This window comes from Penaeus chinensis, chromosome 33, assembly GCF_019202785.1.
Source record: "Penaeus chinensis breed Huanghai No. 1 chromosome 33, ASM1920278v2, whole genome shotgun sequence".
Lineage (NCBI taxonomy): Eukaryota > Metazoa > Arthropoda > Malacostraca > Decapoda > Penaeidae > Penaeus > Penaeus chinensis.
In genome coordinates, this window is record NC_061851.1 from 12,935,878 (window position 1) to 12,958,377 (window position 22,500).

The 22,500-nt window shown below is 38.2% G+C and overlaps 1 protein-coding gene across 5 annotated transcripts in view; it reads right to left on the reverse strand.

Annotated features, from left to right (window-relative positions):
- Positions 1–7,428: 7,428 nt before the first annotated feature.
- Positions 7,429–22,500, reverse strand: part of LOC125043013 (calcyphosin-like protein) — a 45,779-nt gene continuing 30,707 nt past the window's right edge. The window contains exons 1-5 of one of the 5 annotated variants that reach the window (XM_047638951.1): positions 13,362–13,473; positions 10,324–10,482; positions 9,932–10,109; positions 9,475–9,684; positions 7,429–9,146 (exon numbers count right to left, since the gene is read on the reverse strand). In XM_047638951.1, coding sequence (XP_047494907.1) covers positions 9,042–9,146; positions 9,475–9,684; positions 9,932–10,109; positions 10,324–10,475 — 645 coding nt within the window. In that variant the 5' untranslated portion in view covers positions 10,476–10,482; positions 13,362–13,473 and the 3' untranslated portion in view covers positions 7,429–9,041. Of the gene's footprint in view, positions 9,147–9,474; positions 9,685–9,931; positions 10,110–10,323; positions 10,483–11,794; positions 11,919–13,102; positions 13,231–13,285; positions 13,474–22,500 lie in introns of those variants that run through there. The other 4 variants (XM_047638950.1, XM_047638946.1, XM_047638947.1 and 1 more) reach the window with 4 other exon arrangements.

The window sequence follows — 22,500 nt, forward strand, 5'->3', positions numbered from 1 at the left end:
GTGTGTGTGCGTGTGTTCATATACCGCATAGTGCGATGTCTTTGAGAAGTTTCCTATTCATGTATCCCGGAATTGATATTATTTGCATGCCCTGCGATGATATCGTCTAACATTTGTTCCCTTTGGTAAACCTATGAATATTTAAACAGTTAATAATCTAAAAAGACACCTTCCATTTACCTATACTAAGAATTATAATTAATAAAACCTTATTCACAAGACCCGGATGAATTAGGGAAAAGTCTGTTGTGCAGTCGGGAAAATCCAGAATACACGGATGATATGTGAATGGAAGTTCGTTACCTCTACCGAAATGCAAAAACTATATGGCGGCTAACTACTAGTGCCCAACACACTTTCCAAGGCACGTGACCTTGGCCGCTCTGACTCAACTATTCGTTATTGCATCAGAAGGAAATCGCGTTCCTCTTTCCGAGATCGATTTTGATCCATGGTTTTGCTGCAAAAAAGAAAAGAAAACATAGTTGCACACTATATAATCAGTTATTTTTTCAATTATTAAAAGGAGTAAGTAAATACGACCTTCCCATATCACCAATAGTTGTCAAGTAGGAAACTTTTACCAGGGATTCTTTTGGCCAAAGTCACAGGTTATTGACCAAAGAATATCCCTGGGAAGACATATACCAATTTTATATGCTAATTTTAACGTATTTTCCTCTTTGCTTATCTTTTCACATACTTGCCCTTGGCATTGAACATGATCAATATAACATCATATTTGTTGTTTATATTCGTTTACTCTAAAGATCTGAAATAGAAAATGGTCGCTTGCGTCAGAAAACGGTAATAGTACGGAGTTGGCAAGATAGACTAATGTATTATTTGCTGAGATAATGCAGTGAAATGGAAATATGTCAAGACTTAATGTATTATTAAGAATTTGTTCTTTTAGTTGGATTTATTTATATTTTACAAATTTAGGCAGATATATGACCGGCTAGATATATAGCTTAATGGTTAGACATACATATTGATTGAGATAAACAATGTATATTTCATGTACATAGACACAGACAGATAGATGATTTTGTATTAAGAATAAGTAATTGGCAGATATGTATTTCAGTGGAGTGAAAAACAACGTAGTTTTTGACCCTTTGAAAATTACCACATGTGCGTTTATTCCGTGTAAGTTTAAAGATTTAAGCCAAAATATATTTGTGAATATATGATAAATACCGGGAACAAAATGGTAGTCACAAAAGAGAAAGACTTTTAGTTTACTTTTATCAAAACAAAAATCAATTGTTTGTATTCAAGCTCACGTTTCTTTCCTGTTTTTATATTCTCCAATCGTTTATCAAAAAATGGGTGAGTGTGTAAAGATAACCTGATGCATATTTTCCATCAATCTGTGAGCTCTTGTATCTTCGAGGAAATTCAGGTGATTTGATGTTTGGGAACAATGATCAACAGCAGGCCTGTCTGTTGTGTTTTCAAGAACACTTACCCTATTGTGATCCCATTAGGGGAAATGGAGAGTTGAAAGCATGCCTGCCAAGCAACCATGAGGGTAAGGAAAGGGTATACACAACTACTACCTCATGCTGAAGGCAGTTGTGAAACCTACCTATATGACCTGATGAGGCAGTAATAGCTTATCCCTGGCTTAATCAAGGAGACCAAGCCAAACCTGTATCAGGCCTTTCTTTTTGCTGGAAAAGGGACAAAAAATGCATCCGTGCATTGTTAACTCAGTGTTCTGGCCTGGTGAACCGTCCTCCCAGATGTTCTCCAGGGTGCATCCATACATGCGGGACTCCCGTTAGGCTCACCACACTACTTTTCGTTAAACATCGATTATATCATAAAAGTTCAATAGCACTGATATATGAAAGGAAAATGTTGGATATTGATGTCAAGTGAATATTTCCTATTTTTGATACATACAAGCTACATACATATATATTTTTTAACGATTGAACCAAGCGAGAATTGAAGCGTGTAAATATATTTTCCAGAAGTGTTTATACATACACACATGCAAACACAACATACTTTTCCGATGTTTACACACACACACACACACACACACACACACACACACACACACACACACACACACACACACACACACACACACACACACACACACACACACACACACACACACACATATATATATATATATATATATATATATTTACACACATATAAACACACGCACAAGTACCTTCCTGATGTTTTTACACCCACACTCAATCATTCACACGTACGCACACACACACACACAAACACACATATTCATGCAAAAACACACATACACACATTCAAACAAACAGAACCGTAAACAAACAAACAAACACACATACCCCCCTGATGTTTTTTACACACCTGCACACACACAAATACTTCCCTGATATTTTTACACCCACACTCACATACACATACACATTCACATACACATACACACACATTCGCGCACTCACACACATTCACACACACAGACACACAGACACACACACACACACACACACACACACACACACACACACACACACACACACACACACACACACACACACACACACACACACACACACACACACACACACACACACACACACACACACGCGCACGCACTTACACATTCACATACACACACGCACACGCACGCACGCAAGCACGCAAACACACACACATACGAACACGCACGCACGCACACATATGCACGTACATACACACACACTGACACACACACACGTAAGTGTGTGTCGTATGATGTGTATATATATTTTTTTTATAGATTTTTTTACTTTCTTATTTATTATTATTTTTTACACATAAAAAAACACGTAAACGTATGTGTGAGTATGTATATATATATATATATATATATATATATATATACTTATTTATATATATATTTATATATATATTTATATATATATATATATATGTGTGTGTGTGTGTGTGTGTGTGTGTGTGTGTGTGTGTGGGTGGGTGCGTTTGCGTGCTTGCGTGCGTGCGTGTGCGTGTGTGTATGTGAGTGTGTGTGTGTGTGTGTGTGTGTATATATATATATATATATATATACACACAAATAGATACATGTGTATATATAAATGTATATATACATATACACACATATGTATATATATATATATACATATATATATATATATATATATATATATATATATATAAACATGTCTGTTATTATCTTATTCTAAAATGTCCACAGTAGCACTATTTGTGTCCTTGAATCGTTCTCATTTCAGGAGTAGCCCTTTTTGAGGATGGACAAAGGAATGTGCTGACGAGCATTCCTGTTTTTTTTTTTTATGCAACGGATTATCAAATGTATAACTATTGCCCTGTCATAGGCTCGAATCTCTGCCACTCGTGATGGGATCCAAAAAGAGTAGTACTCAACGAACATGTATTATCAAACACATGCTGTTACTGTTATTCATTCTTCGCAGTCATTCTACGGCCCAAAACGGCTGGACCTAGAAGAAATTACAGCAGATTATCTGTATTATCTATTATCTGAACATATCATAGTATTCCAGAAAAAAAAGTCAAGGAAGATCTAGCTGGAGGAACAGTTTTAAACTTACGATTGAAATTTGTCAAATGAATAGAGTTTAAATGGCGTCTGGATTCTGCTGTAAACAGACCACGGCATTAATCATGGACCTTTGCACCTTATGCCAGGAATCTTTGGCGAATGGGAAAAAGTTGTGGCACCTCGAGAAAAGGGAATTCTCGGGGTCAGAGTAAGTGAACAGCGGGGATATGACATGAAAACATCACCAGGACAGGTAGTCCATAGGGTAACATATTCGTTTGTAGTATCAGTCTATCACTGACACCAACGCTGAGCTTGTAAGAGGTCGACCAAAAGTCAGCTTAAAAGAATATGTATTCATTAGGGTAGTTGCTTTTCTACAAGACTGTTTTTATAAATATTTTGTTGGTATTTTCTATGGATTTATTAAGTTTGTTATTATATGCTTATTATAATTTTTATTGGATTAATTCAGTCTTCATATCTCTTAGATTACTAAACCCATGTATTTTGCAAAACATACAGGTGACTATTGGTGATCTTGTCCTAAAGATGAGTGAGCACTGTGAAGACCCATATAGCACTTCAGCAATGATCTCATTACAAATTTTAATGGAAAACCTGATGTGGCAACATTCTGAAACACAGCTGTAGATATATTGCATGAGTTCTATGAATCACCAAAAGAAAATGATCTTGAGGCATAGTAGATGAGATTTATACAGACTGCATCTCGGCTCATCAGAAATAACATCAGGTCTGTGTTCACTAGCCCTAAAAAATATCCTGGACCTACTGATATCTCAGACTTGGAGCACAGGACATTTGCGTCCATATCCTTAACCCATTGCCGCCGGGGAAAATTTATAAAAAATAGAAAAATGCAGTACTAATTTTTTATATTTTTTTGTGAAATGTCTCTACACATAGATGGCTCTGCCTTACCTGATTTCACCTTTCCTTGAATTGGCGGGAAATTGTATTTTTATTATAAACATTATAATTACTGTGATGTTATAAGTATTAGTAATAAGAAAATAAGATAACGTAAAATATTATCGTAGATTAAAGAAAAGGGTAAACGTGCGAGGCAGGCAGTACTCGTAAATGGCTCATTGGTGATTTAGTACAAGTGTAGCCATCGAAGTTTTAAAACAATAAAGCAAGTAAACTCACAGTGGGTATGGCACGGACACGCGACATGCCCGTTGCGAATGGGTTAAAACTATTTCTCAGGCAGATTTTCAGTGAAAACAATGATGACCAATGATGAGCAATGATGCATTTTGGCCAGCCTAAAATGCAAGTTGCCATACCAAGAGTTCTCCTGGCTTTCCTATAGGCTGGCCATGCATTTCATATGCACCATCACATAGGATACAAGTTTCTTATTGATTCCCTTATTAGCATGGCTTCTGTATATCTTACACAGAAGTTAAGAAATTTGAAATATGAGCTGCAGCCGCACATGGTTCCAATGTTTCCAACGCAGTTTCTCACACGTTCTGTGGAAAAGCCATGGGAAAAGCAGTCAGGGCTCTGCCCTGCATACTTTAGTACCACAAAGACATTCAATACAACACCAAGAACTTGATGATACATCTAATTTAGAACAGACTCCAGATGAAGCAGATAAAATAATGCAAGATGAAGATGTTACACAGTCTCATCCCACCATCTCGGCTGTTAATATGAAGCATGATGAAGAAATGTCAGACTGTATGACAGACTGGTTGCTGGTGACGCATCTGTTCAACAAGTGTATATGGACATAATTCTACAGAACCTGGTAGCACAGAAAGTACAATTGACAGCAAATCGTACCGCCAAATTCTGGTTGTAGTTCATGGCGATGGTTGACATTCTGCACTTGTTCATCAAAACCAAGCGAACAGGTAACTGGATACTTCATCCGATAAATTCAAGAAATGTTGCCATACTTTGCTGCTGTATACAAAGTCAACATACATCTACTTACAACAGATGCTCCACCTCGAAAGCTAAGATATGGCAAGGATATGAAATGTATCCTCTGCTATCTGCAACAAGGAAATCCCTTTGAGCGAGACGCTTCATAGCAAAATATCGTCACAGGGGTGCTGCTGACAGTGCTGTAAATGCAGATAAGGCATAAGAGGCGGAATGCAATGTTCTCCAGTCCATGGCAAGTAATTATTTCAGCCATTACTCCTTCAAGGAAGCAAAAAGGGTGGTCACAATGGACAAGGCATGCATTAAGCTTGACGAAGAGTTCACACATGTGCGGAAAAGGGCCTGGTATGCCTTGTCCATCACATGGCGAGGAGATGCATTATGTGCTAGATGTTGGATCACTACTGCATCGACTACCATGGCCAAGAGGCACAATTTTTGATGCTATCTGTAACATGTATGTGGATTATGTAAAAAAAAAAAAAAAATCACCAAAGTTTAATGGCTATGTAGGTCCCAAAGTGAACTTCAGTAGTAGCACACTTGTCATCATCAATAAGGAACACTTTCTGGCTTACACATGCAGTTTGGCATAGGCAAAAAATTTCCTCTTCGAAAGCTTGTTTTCTGGAATGACTAAAGAAGGAGATAGTTTCGGCAGGTGAGGAACCCCTCTTATGTTTATATGGAAGCTAGCCTATGGAAGGGTTGGACAAGTTTCGCGAGGAGGAGACAAGCACATCTTCTGTACAAGCGCAGCAGCTGCCTACTGCCACAGTGAGAGAGTCTATGACGATGTTCAGGAAAGGATGGGCCAGCATGGAAGGTTAGATCTACAAGAATGTTGGTGGATCCAAATGGAGAGTCGAATGGATCTTCACACAACTGATCTGCCAGCTGTCCCAAGAATTTTGCTTAGAATAGTGGAAAACTGACTGCAATTCACAAAGATGCTCGCGCAGAAAATTTTGGAACTGGTGTGTTCTGCAGGATGTGGAGAGTGCAGGGCGTCTAGTTGCAGCAATGCTTCTTCTCCATTGGAAGATGAAAACCTAGACTAACTAAATAATTATAATACCAAAAACTATAGAACTAAAACGTTAGAGAGGTTGCAGAGAATAGTGTACCATATGTGTAGTGAACTATAATTGCTTTTCATATAACGAACTGCTGTGTTTGACCATTCACATGAGCTTTGTTTTTTATTTAATTTTTAGTAATACCAGTATCCTGATTTTTTATGAAGGAAAACATGTATTGTTTCTCTTCATGCTCTTTTTTTTAATGGGTCCCCCTCATAGATTTTCCTGGATTTTTTTCCGTAGGTCAACAGCATAGGGAGATCCCGTTCCCATAAAAAGAAATCATGTTGCAATTTGTTCCAGGTCTATCCACAGACTGACTAGACTACTGATGCATCTTTTCTTGGTTAGACAACAACAGATCTTTGATGGGAATGTTTTTTTTTCAATATTGCATCTTTACTCTTTACCGTCTTTAAGTAACTGTAAACACTCTTTCTCAGAGAGGCATATTCATATTCATGCCCGTAATCCAGTCGAATTACGCCAATTAAACATGCGTAAACTAGGGCAGTTAACAAGCTGAGTTACGACCACTAGTCATATTACATTACAATTAGTAGTATATAGTATACAGGCTTGTGTACAGGAAAGGTCACGTAGCAGTTATTTAAGTGATGCAGAAAACAATCTGCTTGACTTGCAAGTCATATAAGAAATGGTGCTTATATATGTTTTGCCTGTATATCATAGGACAAAGATATTCATCTTCAATTATGTAATTGCAATTAGTACTAGTTTCAGTAAAGCCAAGATCTTTACTTTGCACGGTGAACGTATTGTAAGCTACTCGCCAAATGTTGATAGGTGTTATTTTCATTTGGTTTCAATTACAAATTACAAGGCAAGGGCAAAATGAAAAATAAAAAGACCTTATTTACCTTCAATTGTTTTTAATAGGCAATTTGTGCAATAAATCTTTAGTAGACTATACATTTCCAGTGGAACTGTATTTATATGATGTAAAAGCTTTCACATGAGGAATGAATAACTGCATGTTAAGACAATGTATAATTAATTCCATATGGCAACCTGATCAAAGCTGTACAATGTTAGATGATAATATGCAAACAAACACATGAGCTTATGAATGATCATTACATAAACGAGATAGTAATGGATCAACTGGAGACGACCTGCTGTACTCGAAACTCGTTAAAAAAAAAACAAAGGGATCTTTGGCTACACCTTGAACCATTACAGTCTACATAGGAAGCATGCATATGATTTGAAAGGCAAATGGAAGCCACCTCCTTTAATGATGATTATATCGTTCTATAGCAATAAAAAGGACAAAACAATTCGTTCCTAGACAAGGCAATCAGCATATACGTGTATGCTAAAAAATAATCACATCAAGAACATACAAATATTTGATGTCTAATCATATGTTATTAGCTTTTTTCATTTAAGAAAATACTGATAAAAAATCTAAATGCAATAATGAATAAATCTATACTGACATTTCATTGTTGTTATTCAAGAAATTACTGATAAAATAGTTAAATGCTTCTTACTGGAAACATATGCATATGCACGTCTGCATAGGCAATATATATGGCTATATATCTGCACGTACATAGACGTACATATAAACATACACAATTACGGATACATAGAAGTCCTTAACTCTCCATGCATAAGTTGTACAAATTCATTAAAGTTGCTTACCCTATGAAGGTGTTAGTCACAAATGCCTCAAATTTATTTCATAATAGAGTTTACTAATTGGATAAGTCATCAACAAAAAAGCGTGAATATTGAAATCATTAACTATGGCAGGATGGAGTAGCACCTGGTTAGATTACATCTGCATACCATAGCAAAATATCCACCAGAAAAGAAAAAGTGTCGTTTCATTATTACTGAATATTTATTAAATGTTATCAAATAATAAGACTTATTCGTAATAATATAGGGGAAAGGAAATGACCTGCATTTTCTAAACAAGTTAAAATAAACATAACTTTTTTTCTTAAGTAAACAATTGGTTGACAGAAAATGCAGCATCATTAATCATTATCACAATGTGACAAAAAATAATCAAAGATTTCCATATTCATATATATTTGTAACAACGGTATTTTCAGGACATTGTTTATCTATGTATTAAAGCATCTAACAAAACTTATGAAGAAAGGGAAACAGCCTAATCATTTCCTAAAATCTATATTCAGATCTGTAGTTATTTTAGAATCAGTACACCTAGACATATGCAACTTTACATATTCATTGATAATGTATAATCAAATAATCAGAAAGAAAACCAATATGAACTTCCCTAAAGAACACAAAAATTGTGACAATCTCTACAATCATTATACACTCTTCCAAACAAAACGAATCAAAGACGAAATCTTGATTAGACTAGACATAGAAAAATCATCAATAGACTAGGTTCAGAACGTTAAACAAAAATATTAGGTAAACAAAACTTCAAGCAGCATTACATCTGCAGGTGCAATTGCATTACTCTTAGCACTACTGATTTATTTGATTCCCCAGGCATTGCGCATCATGAGGTCGAAGTAGGCGTCTTGATCTACGGACGCACTCACGCCGGCGTAGTAGTCATAGAATTCCTCCCTAGTGAGCTGCAAAGGAGAAAAGAGAAAGGGAAAGGGTTAGTTTGACTGGTTCCTGAAAGAGAGAAAGAGAGAAAGAGAGAAAGAAAGAGAGAGAGAGAGAGAGAGAGAGAGAGAGAGAGAGAGAGAGAGAGAGAGAGAGAGAGAGAGAGAGAGAGAGAGAGAGAGAGAAAAAATATATATATGCCCCAAAGGTACTTATTCTTCACAATATATATATGTATATATATATACACATATATATATACATATATATACACATATATATATACATATATATATATATATATCACATTATAATTTCACACTTTGAACACCACACATCTGACAACCGAACCTTTCCATCAACGGACGTATTATTCTCGAACTTTTTGAGAATCGTGGCGAGAATCTGCTCTTCGTCCATCTCTCCCGACTGGAACTTCGGGTGCTTGGTTACCGAGTACACGCCCTTGAGGTCCTCCAAGGTGACAATGCCGTCACCCGTCTTGTCCAGCTTATCGAACGCCATGTCGACCAGCTTCCGCCGCGTATCGTTCATCGGGGGCTGAGAAAGGCCAAGGAAAGGTGATTTGTGAGACAGTTCCTAAGGGAATGTACGTGCTTAATTGGATAAAGTAGTAGAAGCTCATAATGGTTTAGTTGTTCCGAGTGAATAATTCAGTCTCAATGTATTCATCTCAGCAAATTGGTAAAAACAACCATCTCTACCAGATGTGATATACATACTGTGCTAAAACCACCCTATAATCCTAAAAAAAAAAAAAAAAATGACACATTAACACTTAGCTTACCCGGATGGATACAAGGAACTCATCATAGTTGACGGTTCCTTCCCCGTCCTTGTCAAAAGCATTGAAGAGTTTCTCGGTGTCCTCTTCGGAAAGCTTGAGCCCGCTCTCCCTTATGCCCTTGGAAAATTCCTCGAGATTGAGGCTGTGGGATCCGTCATCGTCCATTCGTCGGAAAACTCTGCAACAAAGATGTTTGGTTTTGAACACTTGTAGGAGCACAGAACAAATATCAGGCCATAAAGAGACGAGACGGCAAAATCTTATTTTCCAATACATCCATACAATAATCAAAACACCAGTGACTATTACTATAATGTAAACGATACTAGCAACAAATGCCCCTCTAAAAATAACAGTAAATAAACAAGTAAATAAAACTAAGAGCCACTCACTTGCCCATCCCCATGACCCCAGCGGTTCCTCGACTCAGGCACAAGAGCCGCAGCTTCTCCACGGGGTCTGTGGTCTGCGTCAGCTTCCTGCGGGCGGACGCCATCATCTCCTCCTCGTTCCTGGTGGAGGCTGTCCTGGGACGGTTGGCCATGATGTACCTGCGGACGAGGGCGGCGGTCAGAGAACTGATGCAAAGGTTTGTGCTACGGTTTATGATGTCTTTTATCATCAAGAGGACACAGTATACAAAGAGCAATGTTCTTCAAACATTCTTCATCGCGACTTGGGTCCCTATTGTTTGCAGTACCCTACTGAACATCTTTCTGTCGTTATTTTACCTATCATGTATAAATATTCGACCTTATCTAATTCACTGCTTATCCATTTAACACCCCAATAAAAACGTAACTAGTGATCAGCAGAGCAGAATCCTGATGTACTGTATTTGAATTTGATATCACTGCATTAAATAGTCATACGCTCACATAGCCACATTTACACATACATAAACATACACACAGAGACAGGCACACATACGTACATACAGTCAGATAAACAAACAGGTAGACAAACACACAAACGAAAATAATTCTCTAAACTACGAATGATTACAGCATTCCTTGAGAAACAATTATGATAGGTCTGAAAATAATGCTGGAACCAATGATGATATTCAGTGACACCCTAAACAGACGGGTACGATTTTTACGCCCGGGCCTACGGAGTCGCCATAAAAAAAATTACTCGGGAAATTTCTTACATATTTTTATGGGTGGAACAATCAACGCTAAGTTCTAATAGTTCATGAGACTGTTACGGAGTCAATAAACATAGATACAGACAAACATATCAATCATACCCATCACACATACATTGAATTGTTAAAACAGTGAATTGATAAAACCACACATCCATCCATCCATCCCCGCCATCCACACACAATTGCACAGCTATATACGCACACAGGTTAAATTCGCAGTCAAAACTCAATATAACGATCAGTCAACAAGAAAATCCTGCAGCGGTTAAACATTTGTTATTGAGTTTTTGACTGGCTTTCCTTTTGATCATGTTAGTGGTTTAGAAAATAATTTCATATAACTTTAGCTGCGTTTTTTATACATAATGATTTGAAACTGTGAATAAGTAAACAATATCATATATGTTATACAATAATTACAAAAGTAACATTTTTTTTTTTAACTTTACAGATTTTAATATTATTAAAGGGGAAAAACTTTAGTATTCAACCAATAAATAAAATAATCACACAGTTCCCGGCAAACCCCTATACGAGGCAAATCTGCACCATACAGATTTTGTTACCCTTACACACGGTATGATCCCAATAATGAAACCAAAGTGAAATCGAGCCAGTAGCCAAATGTGACTCAACTACCCTAAACAATGCTAATCTTAATGATAAATGTAATGAAACATAAATCAGTCTCTCTCAAGTTTTTTTCTAACCTCATCTCTTCTTAAATGGACCAATCTGAAATGTTTACACAGACTGAGAATCACAGAACGTTCGCGTGTCAGTGGATGTTGTGGAAGTAGCTACCAATATTTTCAAAGCGACGACCGTTATCATCGTTATTATTTGTGTTATCATTATTATTTTTTTTATTGTTATTAATTTTATTATTATTCTTTTATTATTATTCATTTCATTATTATTATTTTATTACTATTTTATTTTATTTTATTATTATTAATTGTATTTTTATTATTAATTTTATTATTATTATTTTATTATTATTAATTTTATTATTATTATTTTATTATTATTAATTTTATCATTATCATTAACTATTATTACAATTATTGCTGTTATCATCACCATTATTATCTTTAATAATAATGATAACAATGATAATAATAATAATAATAATAATAATAATAATAATGAAAATAATAATAGTTCTACTAATATTTATTATTATTATTATTATTATTATTATTATTATTATTATTATTATCATCATCATCATGATCAGTTTCATGTAAAAAAAAACTTCTAAACGTACTTTCCGCAGCTGCTCGGTGCATAGGCCTATAAATAACCGGGACATAAACGGCCAAAAGAAAAGCCAAGGAAAAATACTCGATCTATACTATTACTGCAGCTGTTAGGTTTATCATTAGTGTCAAAAAGGCCAATTCAAGGGACGCAGTTTCGCTAAAATCACTTTCGGGTACGAAGGCCTCCCCTTCTTCTTCGTCTTCTTCTATATTGTTTTCTTTTCTTTTTTGGTAGTGACCACAAAATTTAGACCTCTCATATAATCAAACTAATACACACACACATTTACATTCATGGACGCGCGCGCCAGCCCGCCCACAAATAGAGAAATAGAAATAAAGAGAGAGAAAGAGGAAAGTAAAATAGTAAGAGAGAGATGAGACATTTTCATACACCACAAAGTTCAGCATCAACAAGTAAAATTCTATAAGGAGACGATTCAGGCTACGTGGCTATGATAACCTGGGAACGGCTATTTATATATGAACAGAATCGATGTACTATAGGTTAGTCCTTTGCCACATTTCTTTACTCACGGCCTATATTAGTCCGCGTTTTTTTTTATTAATTGGGTCTATATCAGTAAATTATTGTTACTGACTCGTATTTACACAAGTTATTAGTATTCTCTGTGTACAAGAGCTAATCAATGTCAACCCTTTGGGATTAGAAGAAAAATGGCTTTTGATTACAAACATGATAATTATGATGGTGAAAATGACAATGATGATGACAAACGCACAATTAAACACCTTTCCAAACCAGCGAAGATCATATGGGTTGAATGTAGCAAAATTTTGACCTCTCTAATCCTTTCAATTAATCGATCACAGACAGAGCATAAAAAGCCCTCTGTTGACGCATTGGCAATTATCTAAAACTTTAAGAAATAAAATGAAATAAAAACAGAGAGAAAATCGATGACGGCTGTTTACTTTAGGCCTTCCAGATGGTGTGGCGTGATCTATAAAGAAGTTTAACGAGGCTTTCCTGCCGTACGCGAGTCATCACCTTTAGAAAATACAGCCGCGTCTGTCGTGAAGGTGTATTGCCCACGCTAACAGCAGTCGTTGTCGCAAAATGTGTTACCTATAATAAAAACGGCTGTTTTGTTAGTAACTATGTATTCCCTTGATGAAAAAGGCATGAAAGAAACTAATGTATGAAAAGCAAAAAGGAAAAACCTAATTAAATACAAGGAAAATGGAAGAATATGAAATAAAGAGAGAAAAAAAAAATACATCTGGCTAATTCGAGATATTTCGAGACCACCTGAATGAACTCTAAACTAGAGCATTTTTATGACACTAATATAATAAACCTATTTTGTTTTCACTTTTTACTCCAATCCTTTATGAACCGATTCCTTCTTCGATGTTTACAACGTCTTTGACCTTTATGTATAAAATTCATAGGTAGATGAAATCTTACAGAGAATTCCAGTTCATACAGGGAATACAATTGAGCAAATATTCAAATGAACATGTCAAATTTAAAATAATAATAATAATAATAATAATAATAATAATAATAATAATGACAATAATGATATACTGTAGAATTAATATATGAATAAAATATACCAAATAACAATTAAGCCCTTTAAACTAGAATTTTTAGCTGGAAATTCTTTTAGGCATCAAACTACTGATTACGTGACTTAATGACTTAGGCAACTCTTGATGCATATGTAACAGCAATTAATACGGGTAATTTTGCAAGCGTTTTAATTATAGCTATTAAATACTTAAAGTGTTATTATCAATTGCAAATAGGACTCGTCAAGGTATCCCTCTCCCTCCAACATGAAGTATGTGTTCGTGTATGTATGTATGTTTATGTATGTGTGTGTGCGGGGGGGGGGGGGGGGGGGTTAAGAGGTTCCGAACGTGTATCATATTATCTGTGACAAGGTTATGAATATATGATTCGTATCATTAAGTTAAGGGTATATGCGTTGTGTGATATCGCTTTCCTGTTGTGTGTGCGTATGTGTAAATATTTGTGTGCTCGTGCGTGTGTGTGTGTGTGTGTGTGTGTGTGTGTGTGTGTGTGTGTGTGTGTGTGTGTGTGTGTGTGTGTGTGTGTGTGTGTGTGTGGTGTGTGTGGTGTGTGTGTGTGTGTGTGTGTGTGTGTGTGTGTGTGTGTGTGTGTGTGTGTGTGTGTGTGTGTGTGCGTGCGTGCGTGCGTGCGTGCGTGCGTGCGTGCGCGCGCGTGCGTCCACGCGTGTTGTGGTTGTGTGATGGATACACGTGATGCACTCGTGTGAAAACATGTACACACATGCATACACACACGTCAAAGAGCTTAACTATTCACATCCAAGGCCAGTGCCAACACGCCTGATACCGTAGGCTTCTACCCTTCCATGACAACATATATCGATATCTCATCGCGAAGTCCGTCTGTCTGATCTACAAATAGACAACCCCCAATCAGACCAACAACGCATTTTAACTGAAAATAATAATAATAAAAAAATAAAAATAAATAAACAAAAAAGACTTAGTTCAAACGCCAATACTTGCAAGCGAAGACATCAGTAAACAGGACCAAAAAGTGACGTCACCGAACGACCCTCGACGGGGGTCAATAAAGCCTCACGAGCCTAAAACAGTTTCCCGCCACGCTCTTCGCCGCGCGGAATGTTGATGCCCTTCGATCACTAATTCAGGGGCGTCGTCGACAGGTTTAGTTATAATAATCGCCCTTGACCATCAAAATACTTGGCTTAGTCATGTCAAAAGATTAACGATATGCTTAAAGAAAAAAAAAATATTTCCCATTTTGTTATTAAATGTTTTTTTCCTTAATGGATATCTAAGCACAAAGGGAAGTTAATGTCAACGCAAAACGTCGCACGCGAAACAAAATAAAACATTTAAAAGTGAAATACTACATGAAATGAAAGCGGAATATGTAAACGCTCCATGACGAGGCCACGTTTACACACTGAAAATAAAAGCACCTTTTCTATGGATACGACTATCAGAAGGAGAATGAGGCAATGATAGTACCATTTCAGTGAAAATTGATGTCGTCGAGCACCATAATTGCTTTGTCTGTGATGACTATGATTACAATGATAGAGGTAGTGATGTTGTTTGTTTGGGAGGCCGTGCGTGAGGTGCTTGCATGCTTGTATGCAAAAGCGAACCGAAAATATAATTGAGATAATTGTGCTGCGTCGTGCATATCAGCAAACGAGAGATAATACATATAAATGTGCGTGTTTATGCTTATGTGTGAGCATATATATATATATATATATATATTATATATATATATATATATATACATATATATATATAATATACATATATGTCTGTGACATATATATTATATATAATATATATGTCATAGACAGACAGACAGACACACACACACACACACACACACACACACACACACACACACACACACACACACACACATATATCATTTATATATATATATACATATATATACATACATATTTACATATATATACATATATATACATATATATACATACATATTTACATATATATACATATATATACATATATATACATACATATTTACATATATATACATATATATAAACACAAACATATATATAAACATATATCTATATATATACATATACATATATGTGCGCGCGCACGTGTAGAGAACAATAAATCATCTTTACTTTATTTTTCTCGCAATTTTCTATTCAGTGCTCCTGTTTTCTGCATAATGATTTATCTGACTCCATAAAAATAAGTTTTCCCTTGACATTGAAACTGAAAAGCATTTAAATCTTTACTACAGTAAACCTACCGACCCCAGTTTACACATGCCATCAATGAAGGCGTAAAGAGCATGCAATACGATCTCATATTGAATGAATTATTCTCTTTCACAGAGCTGGAATTACAGGAATCTGCTCAACCGCAACGCCGGCGTGTCGTCTCGCGGCCTCAGCTGTAATGTATATGAGCACAACACACGAATCATGAGCGTTATTGCCTGTTTACGGATCCTCGAAACCAGTGTTGTAAGGGTAAGACCCGATATGACTGCGATAAAGAGGATCTTCCGTTTCGAGACAGAGCGAAAGAGACTGCTGGTGTTGTTGACGAAAAACGGCGGTGATCACGTAACGTGTGCCAGATGCGCCGAAATGGGCTGCAAGATTCATTGATTTTGCCAAAGCGCGGCTTATCCCTGGAAGACAAACAAAGAAATGGAAAAAATGACACGTGCAGGCACACAAATGCACACATACACACATTTATATGTGGATATATATATATATATACATATATATACACACTTCCCTATGTTTTTTTTATATTAGATTTATCGCTGGTCGTGGGAATATTACTTTCAACATTAGTAATGACATTCGCCATTCAGAATACATTAATATCAACGGTATCTCTCTAACTGTTTCGTTAGTGTGCCGTGCTATGAATTATTTCTCGTCCTTATATGTGCGTAACCCCCTACGGTGCAGTACATTCCACGGCCACGCGTGATAGTAAGCCAATCTTGTATTTCGTCGTGCCTGGATAGGACAATGACCGTGCCGGTGTTTTAAAGAGGTAGAAAATTATTTACATTGCAATAAAGTTACTTAATATTTCCTGAAACAATAAAATAGAAGGAAGAGGAACACCCGGGCTCACATATATAGCACAGAGACTATTTACCACAGAAAGGGATGAAAAATAACCGACAATATCATGATTCTGTTTTTTGTCAATTACTTAGTAAAGAAGTCGATCATTACTGCTCATATTACCATGTATTATATTTCCTCTTATCGTGTTTATATATGTGTGTGTGTATATATATATATATATATATATATATATATATATATAAAAGCGCCATAAAAACAAGGTGAGGAAAAAACAAAATATCCTAAGATCACCCTAACTGTGCGTATTTTTCATCGTATAAGAATATGGAAAGTTATCAAAGGGAAAAACTGAAACATCACAAACTGAATCAGATATCTGGAAAGATGAAGATCGAAATCGAAAAAATAAACAAGAATTCAAGAACTCCCCCCCAAAAAAAACAAAAGGTAATCATTAACAATAAAACAACGAAAATGTTCCACAAAGCCAGCACCATGAACTTCAAACCTTCAAGGTGGTCCTTCTGGGTCAACAACCTGATCTGGCTTCGTGTCACCCTCGGGCAACGGGTAGCAATTAGCCAGGCATTTCCTTCACACTCGGTTTTTCTGTAATCTCTCCCTCTCTCTCTTGCTGCTCTTTGCTTTCAAGTCACAAGATCTCCTACGATCTCACTTTCTCTTCATCTTAAACGACCTCGTTAAGCGGTTTAGCTTGGGTTGGCTTGTTTGGCCTTGTTTGCGAACTCGTGTATTTTAACTCCGTTTTCGTCGAGACCTGCGTTCCTTTTACCACCCTTTTGCTTATACTGATTTCTGTCTATTCGGCTGCTTCTCTCTCTCGGTCTTTCAGTCTTTCTTTCTTTCTTTCTATCTTCCTTTTCCTGTCCCTGTCTCTGTGTCTCATTTTCTCTCTCTATACACACACGCGCACACACACACACACACACGCACACGCACACACACGCACACGCACACACACACACACACGCACACGCACACGCACACACACACACACACGTTGCAGAAGTCCATGTCAAGAAGACATTGCATGCGTCATAACTGACATGCAATTCTCATCCTGTTTGATACTAAAAAGAAAGAGAAAAAAAAATAACGCTGCAAGTTCATGACGTAGATCGCACTAATGCGTACTTGACAAACCTTACGCCTTTTCAGCGTCTCTGTCACAACGTCGCCAAATGTACTTAATTATAACCGGAGTACGAAAGGAAAAGTGAAATCGACAAGCAGTGTGAAAGAGGATGAAATAAAGAGTACAGGTTTGTGAGGAGCAAGGATGAAAGGGTTAAGGGAGGGAGGAAGAGGGTGAGGGGGATGAAGGCAGATAGGGAACGAGGGAAGGAAAGGAAGTGAAAGACAGAAAAAATAGAGAACATACATGAATAAATATATGATATATTTTCCCGCTTCCGGCGGCGACATATCCATGTTAATTCCCTCAAATGGCGCAGCCCTTCTTATCTGACGCTTATCTATTAATTCTGGGAACAGTTTACGCTAGTGTGAAAGTTACGCTAGATTGCCCAACTTCTTTGCTTCGGATCATAAAAGCTATATACTTTTTTAGAGGAATTTCTGCGAAATTGTAAAATATTGCAACTCTTATACACTTGTGATGCGTCACTTGGCGACGGTGATTACAAGTGTGCATGCAAGTATTAGGAGCCCCTTACCTATATAAATGTGTGTGTGTGTGTGTGTGTGTGTGTGTGTGTGTGTGTGTGTGTGTGCACGTATGGACGTACGTACGAAACACCCCAAGCAATAATGCACTGTACTTGTGCTTGATTCCCACTAAACCCCCTTCAGTAATGAAACAAATTCCTTTCCATCACCCAGGCCGTGACCTCGACCGCAGCCGATGGGCGTGGCTCTGTGGCATTTCGTGCCTTTGGCCCAATCCCACGCTCGGTTGTCATGACGCATTAAAAACATTGCTTATAATTGGACAAGATCAAGCGACCTTTATGTCTCCTAGAACCAATAAGAGCTGTTTATTTTCATCAATCAGCCAATGAGAATACGGGGCTTCGATGTTGCATTCTCAGTCTTCCTCCCTTACAACGGTGATGGCGATGGATGTGTTCACAGTCTTTAATTCTAAAAAGCGGCTCATTTCGCAAAAAAAGTTGTGTCCAAAGCACGTAACTTTAGGCTCTTCATCAACGTGAATTTAATGTCATTCTGAAGCGACTCATTTATTTGTAATATGAATGAATAAGAAGAAAACGACGGATTGATTATTCATAAACAACACAGGCTGGGCCAGAAAAGTTTTGGACACTCAAATTACAATTCCCCTTCCCCATGCATAAAACGAGCGTGGATCACAGTAATTTTCTCTCTTACTCTCTCTTTCTCTTCCTCTTCTCTCTTTCTCCCACCCGCTCTCTCCTTTTTTTTTCCTCCTCCTCTTTTTTCTCCTTTCTTCCTCTTCCTCTCCACCCACCCCCTCCCAACCGCCTCATCTCGCTTCCTCGTTCTCGCCCTCCCCCTTCCACCCCCTCTCCGACACCCCGCCCTCCTTCTCTCTCTTCCCTCCTCCACGTGAGACAGAAAATGCGAAACCAGTCCTCTATTTCCCCGACGGAAGATTTATTTCCTGTCACAAAGGCTGGTGTATCTTCCATCCCCGATTTGCCGGAAGACACGACAGCTGATGAAAGGGCCTCCTGACCTCCACTTTCGGGCTGAAGGAACATCAACAAATCAAGAATACATGGCGGGGAGAAAGGGAGGAGGATTTTGAAGTCCCATTCTTTTCCATGTCTCTTTCTGGTTTCTGTCCGAGTCAGTTTTTTTTCTCTCTCAATTCTTCTGTCAGCCAGACGCTCTTTCGCTCTCTCGGCTTCTTTCTATCTCTCATCCCTTCCTTCATTCTCTCAACCTCCCATCCCTCTCCTTCCCTCTGTCAAATTCCCCTCCTTCTCCCTCCCTCTTCCCATCTCTCTTCCATTCGTCCCCTCTTCTATCACCATTCTCTCCTTCCTCCCTCCACTCTCCCACCCACCCTTCCTCTCCCTCTTCCCCTCAGGTAAAGCACTGCCATACAGGAATAACAACCCTCTATATTTTAGGCAAACGATCAGGTAGAATGCATTAAATTCAGGAGCAGCTGGAACACCGTAAATTAGCCAAGCCCTCGTGGCCAGACCGGCAATCATGAAACCCTAAACGAATCCCTAAAAAAAGATTAGTGGATTAGGTAACGCAGGGTTTACGTGAATTACTAAAGATTTTCTGATCAAATCACAGAGGTTCATCTCTAAAAATATTCTAATTGTACGTCTATGTAAGTGACCAGTAATATTTAATTTTGTATAAACTATGGTATTTCTAGGTAAGTGAAAGCGTGTAAGCTCTGAAAAATCACCACAGAAATATATTTCAAACAGATATATATGAAACACAACTGCATATCTAAATAAAGAAAACAAAATTAAGGATTCGATGACCTTTGAAAAGTTTTCAAATTTGAAGTATCTTGAAGGTTACTTATTACGAAGGCGCGTACTTATATACGAATAAATATATACGATATACGATAAATCAGTTTATGCTGTTCATAAAATATTTAAAAATACGGTTAAACAGCTCTCTGTCGTATCATTTCAAAGGAAAGAAGGCATAAATGAGTAGAGCAATAATAATAATAATAATAATAATAAGAAGAAGAAGAAGAAGAAGACGAAGAAAGGAAAAAAACAAAAGGCAGAAAAAAAAGGAAGAAGAAGAAGAAAGAAAGTGAAAAGCGAATGGGAAAAGAAAAAGACAGAGGATATGGATAACAAAGAAAAAGAATAGAAGATGAAGAAGTAGACGGAGAAAGTTAGAAAACGGCAAAAAAAAAAAAATATATATATATATATTAGAAAAGAAAATTTAAGCGGCAGAATAACAGCCGCAGAGAAGCCATACATCCAACAAACTGCTTGCCACTTCCCAAATTAGGAATGCTCACCACGCGGGAAGGGGGAGGGAGAAGGGGGAAGGGGAGAGAGGGAACAGGGAAGGGAAGGAGGCGGGAGACGGGGGAGAGGAGAGGGGAGAGGGAAAGAGAAGGGGAAGGGGGAGAGGGGAATGAGGGAAAGGGGAGAGGAAAGGGGGTAGGGGAAGTGGAGGGGAGAGGAAAGGAGGAAGGGGATTGGGGTGGCAGAGGGGGAGGGACACGTAGCGAGAGACCACGCCCAATGTCTTTGCTGCTTCCCCGCCCAGCCCCGCCCTTCTTCGGCCTTAACTTGTTTATCTTTTTTTTTCTCTCTGTTTTCTCTTCTCTGTTGGCTTATTTCAGCGTCTTGCCTAGTTCTACTTGTCTCTATTTTTCTTGCGGTTGCGTGCAGTTATGTTTGTCTCATTTGTTTATCTATCTAGTTATCGGACATTACTTTTCTCCCTCTTCGTTCAAATGTATATCCACTTTCTGTTGGACTTTTCTCTTCGTGTTATTCATTGTGTATAATTTTCATACCACTTTTTTCCCCTCCCTTTTCCCATACCCTCCTTTATTCCGTTCTCCCTTCCTCTTCCCGTCTCTTTCTGTTTTCTCCTATTTCTTTTTTATCTCGATCTCCTCCTTTCTCCGCCTCCTTCCATTCCACCTTCCCCTTGTCTCCTCCAACTTATTCCCTCTTTATTCCTGCCTCCCATTCCCCCACTTCCTCTTCTCCCTCTTCCAGCTCTCTCTCCCTCAGCTCATGCAACGCTTACTCTTTCCTCTGTCCCTCCTACTCCCCCCCCATCTCTCTTCGTACTTAACCCTTTTCTCTTCTTTCCTTCCTTGTCTCCTCCCTCCCTTTCCTTCTTTTCTTTCACATGTTTCTACTTTTTCTCTTTTTCTCTTGCCCTTCTCCGTATTCCTTTTCTTCTCCCTCTTATCTCTCCTTTCATTTCACTACCTACCTTTCCCTCTCTCCTCTGCCTCCCCCATCCTGCTTCCACCCATACCCTTCATTTCCCTCTTCCACTTATTTCCCCTTCCCCTTTCCCCCTCCCCTTCCACCCATACCCCCATTTCCCCCCTCCCACCCATACCACCCCTTTCCCCAATCCTCTTTCCACCCATACCCCCCATTTCCTAATCCCCCTTCCACCCATACCCTCCATTTTCCCTTTTCCAGCCGTACCCCTCATTTCCCCCTCCTCTTTCCACCCATCCCGCCCCATTTCCACCTCCTCTTTCCACCCATCCCCCATTTCCCCTATTCCACCCGTACCCCCCATTCCCCCCTCCTCTTTCCACCCATCCCCCCATTTCCCCTATTCCACCTGTACCCCCATTCCCCCCTCCTCTTTCCACCCATCCCCCATTTCCCCTATTCCACCCGTACCCCCCATTCCCCTCCTCCTCTTTCCACCCATACCCCCCATTTCCTCCTCCCCCTTCCACCCATACCCCCCATTTCCCCCTCCTCGTAATCATAGACGGGCAACAAGACAGCAGTGAGACCAAGTCCGCTTCGCTCGGTGGAGAAACTGCAAAGGCGTCATTTCCTTGGTCTCGTTGGCTGCCTTGCG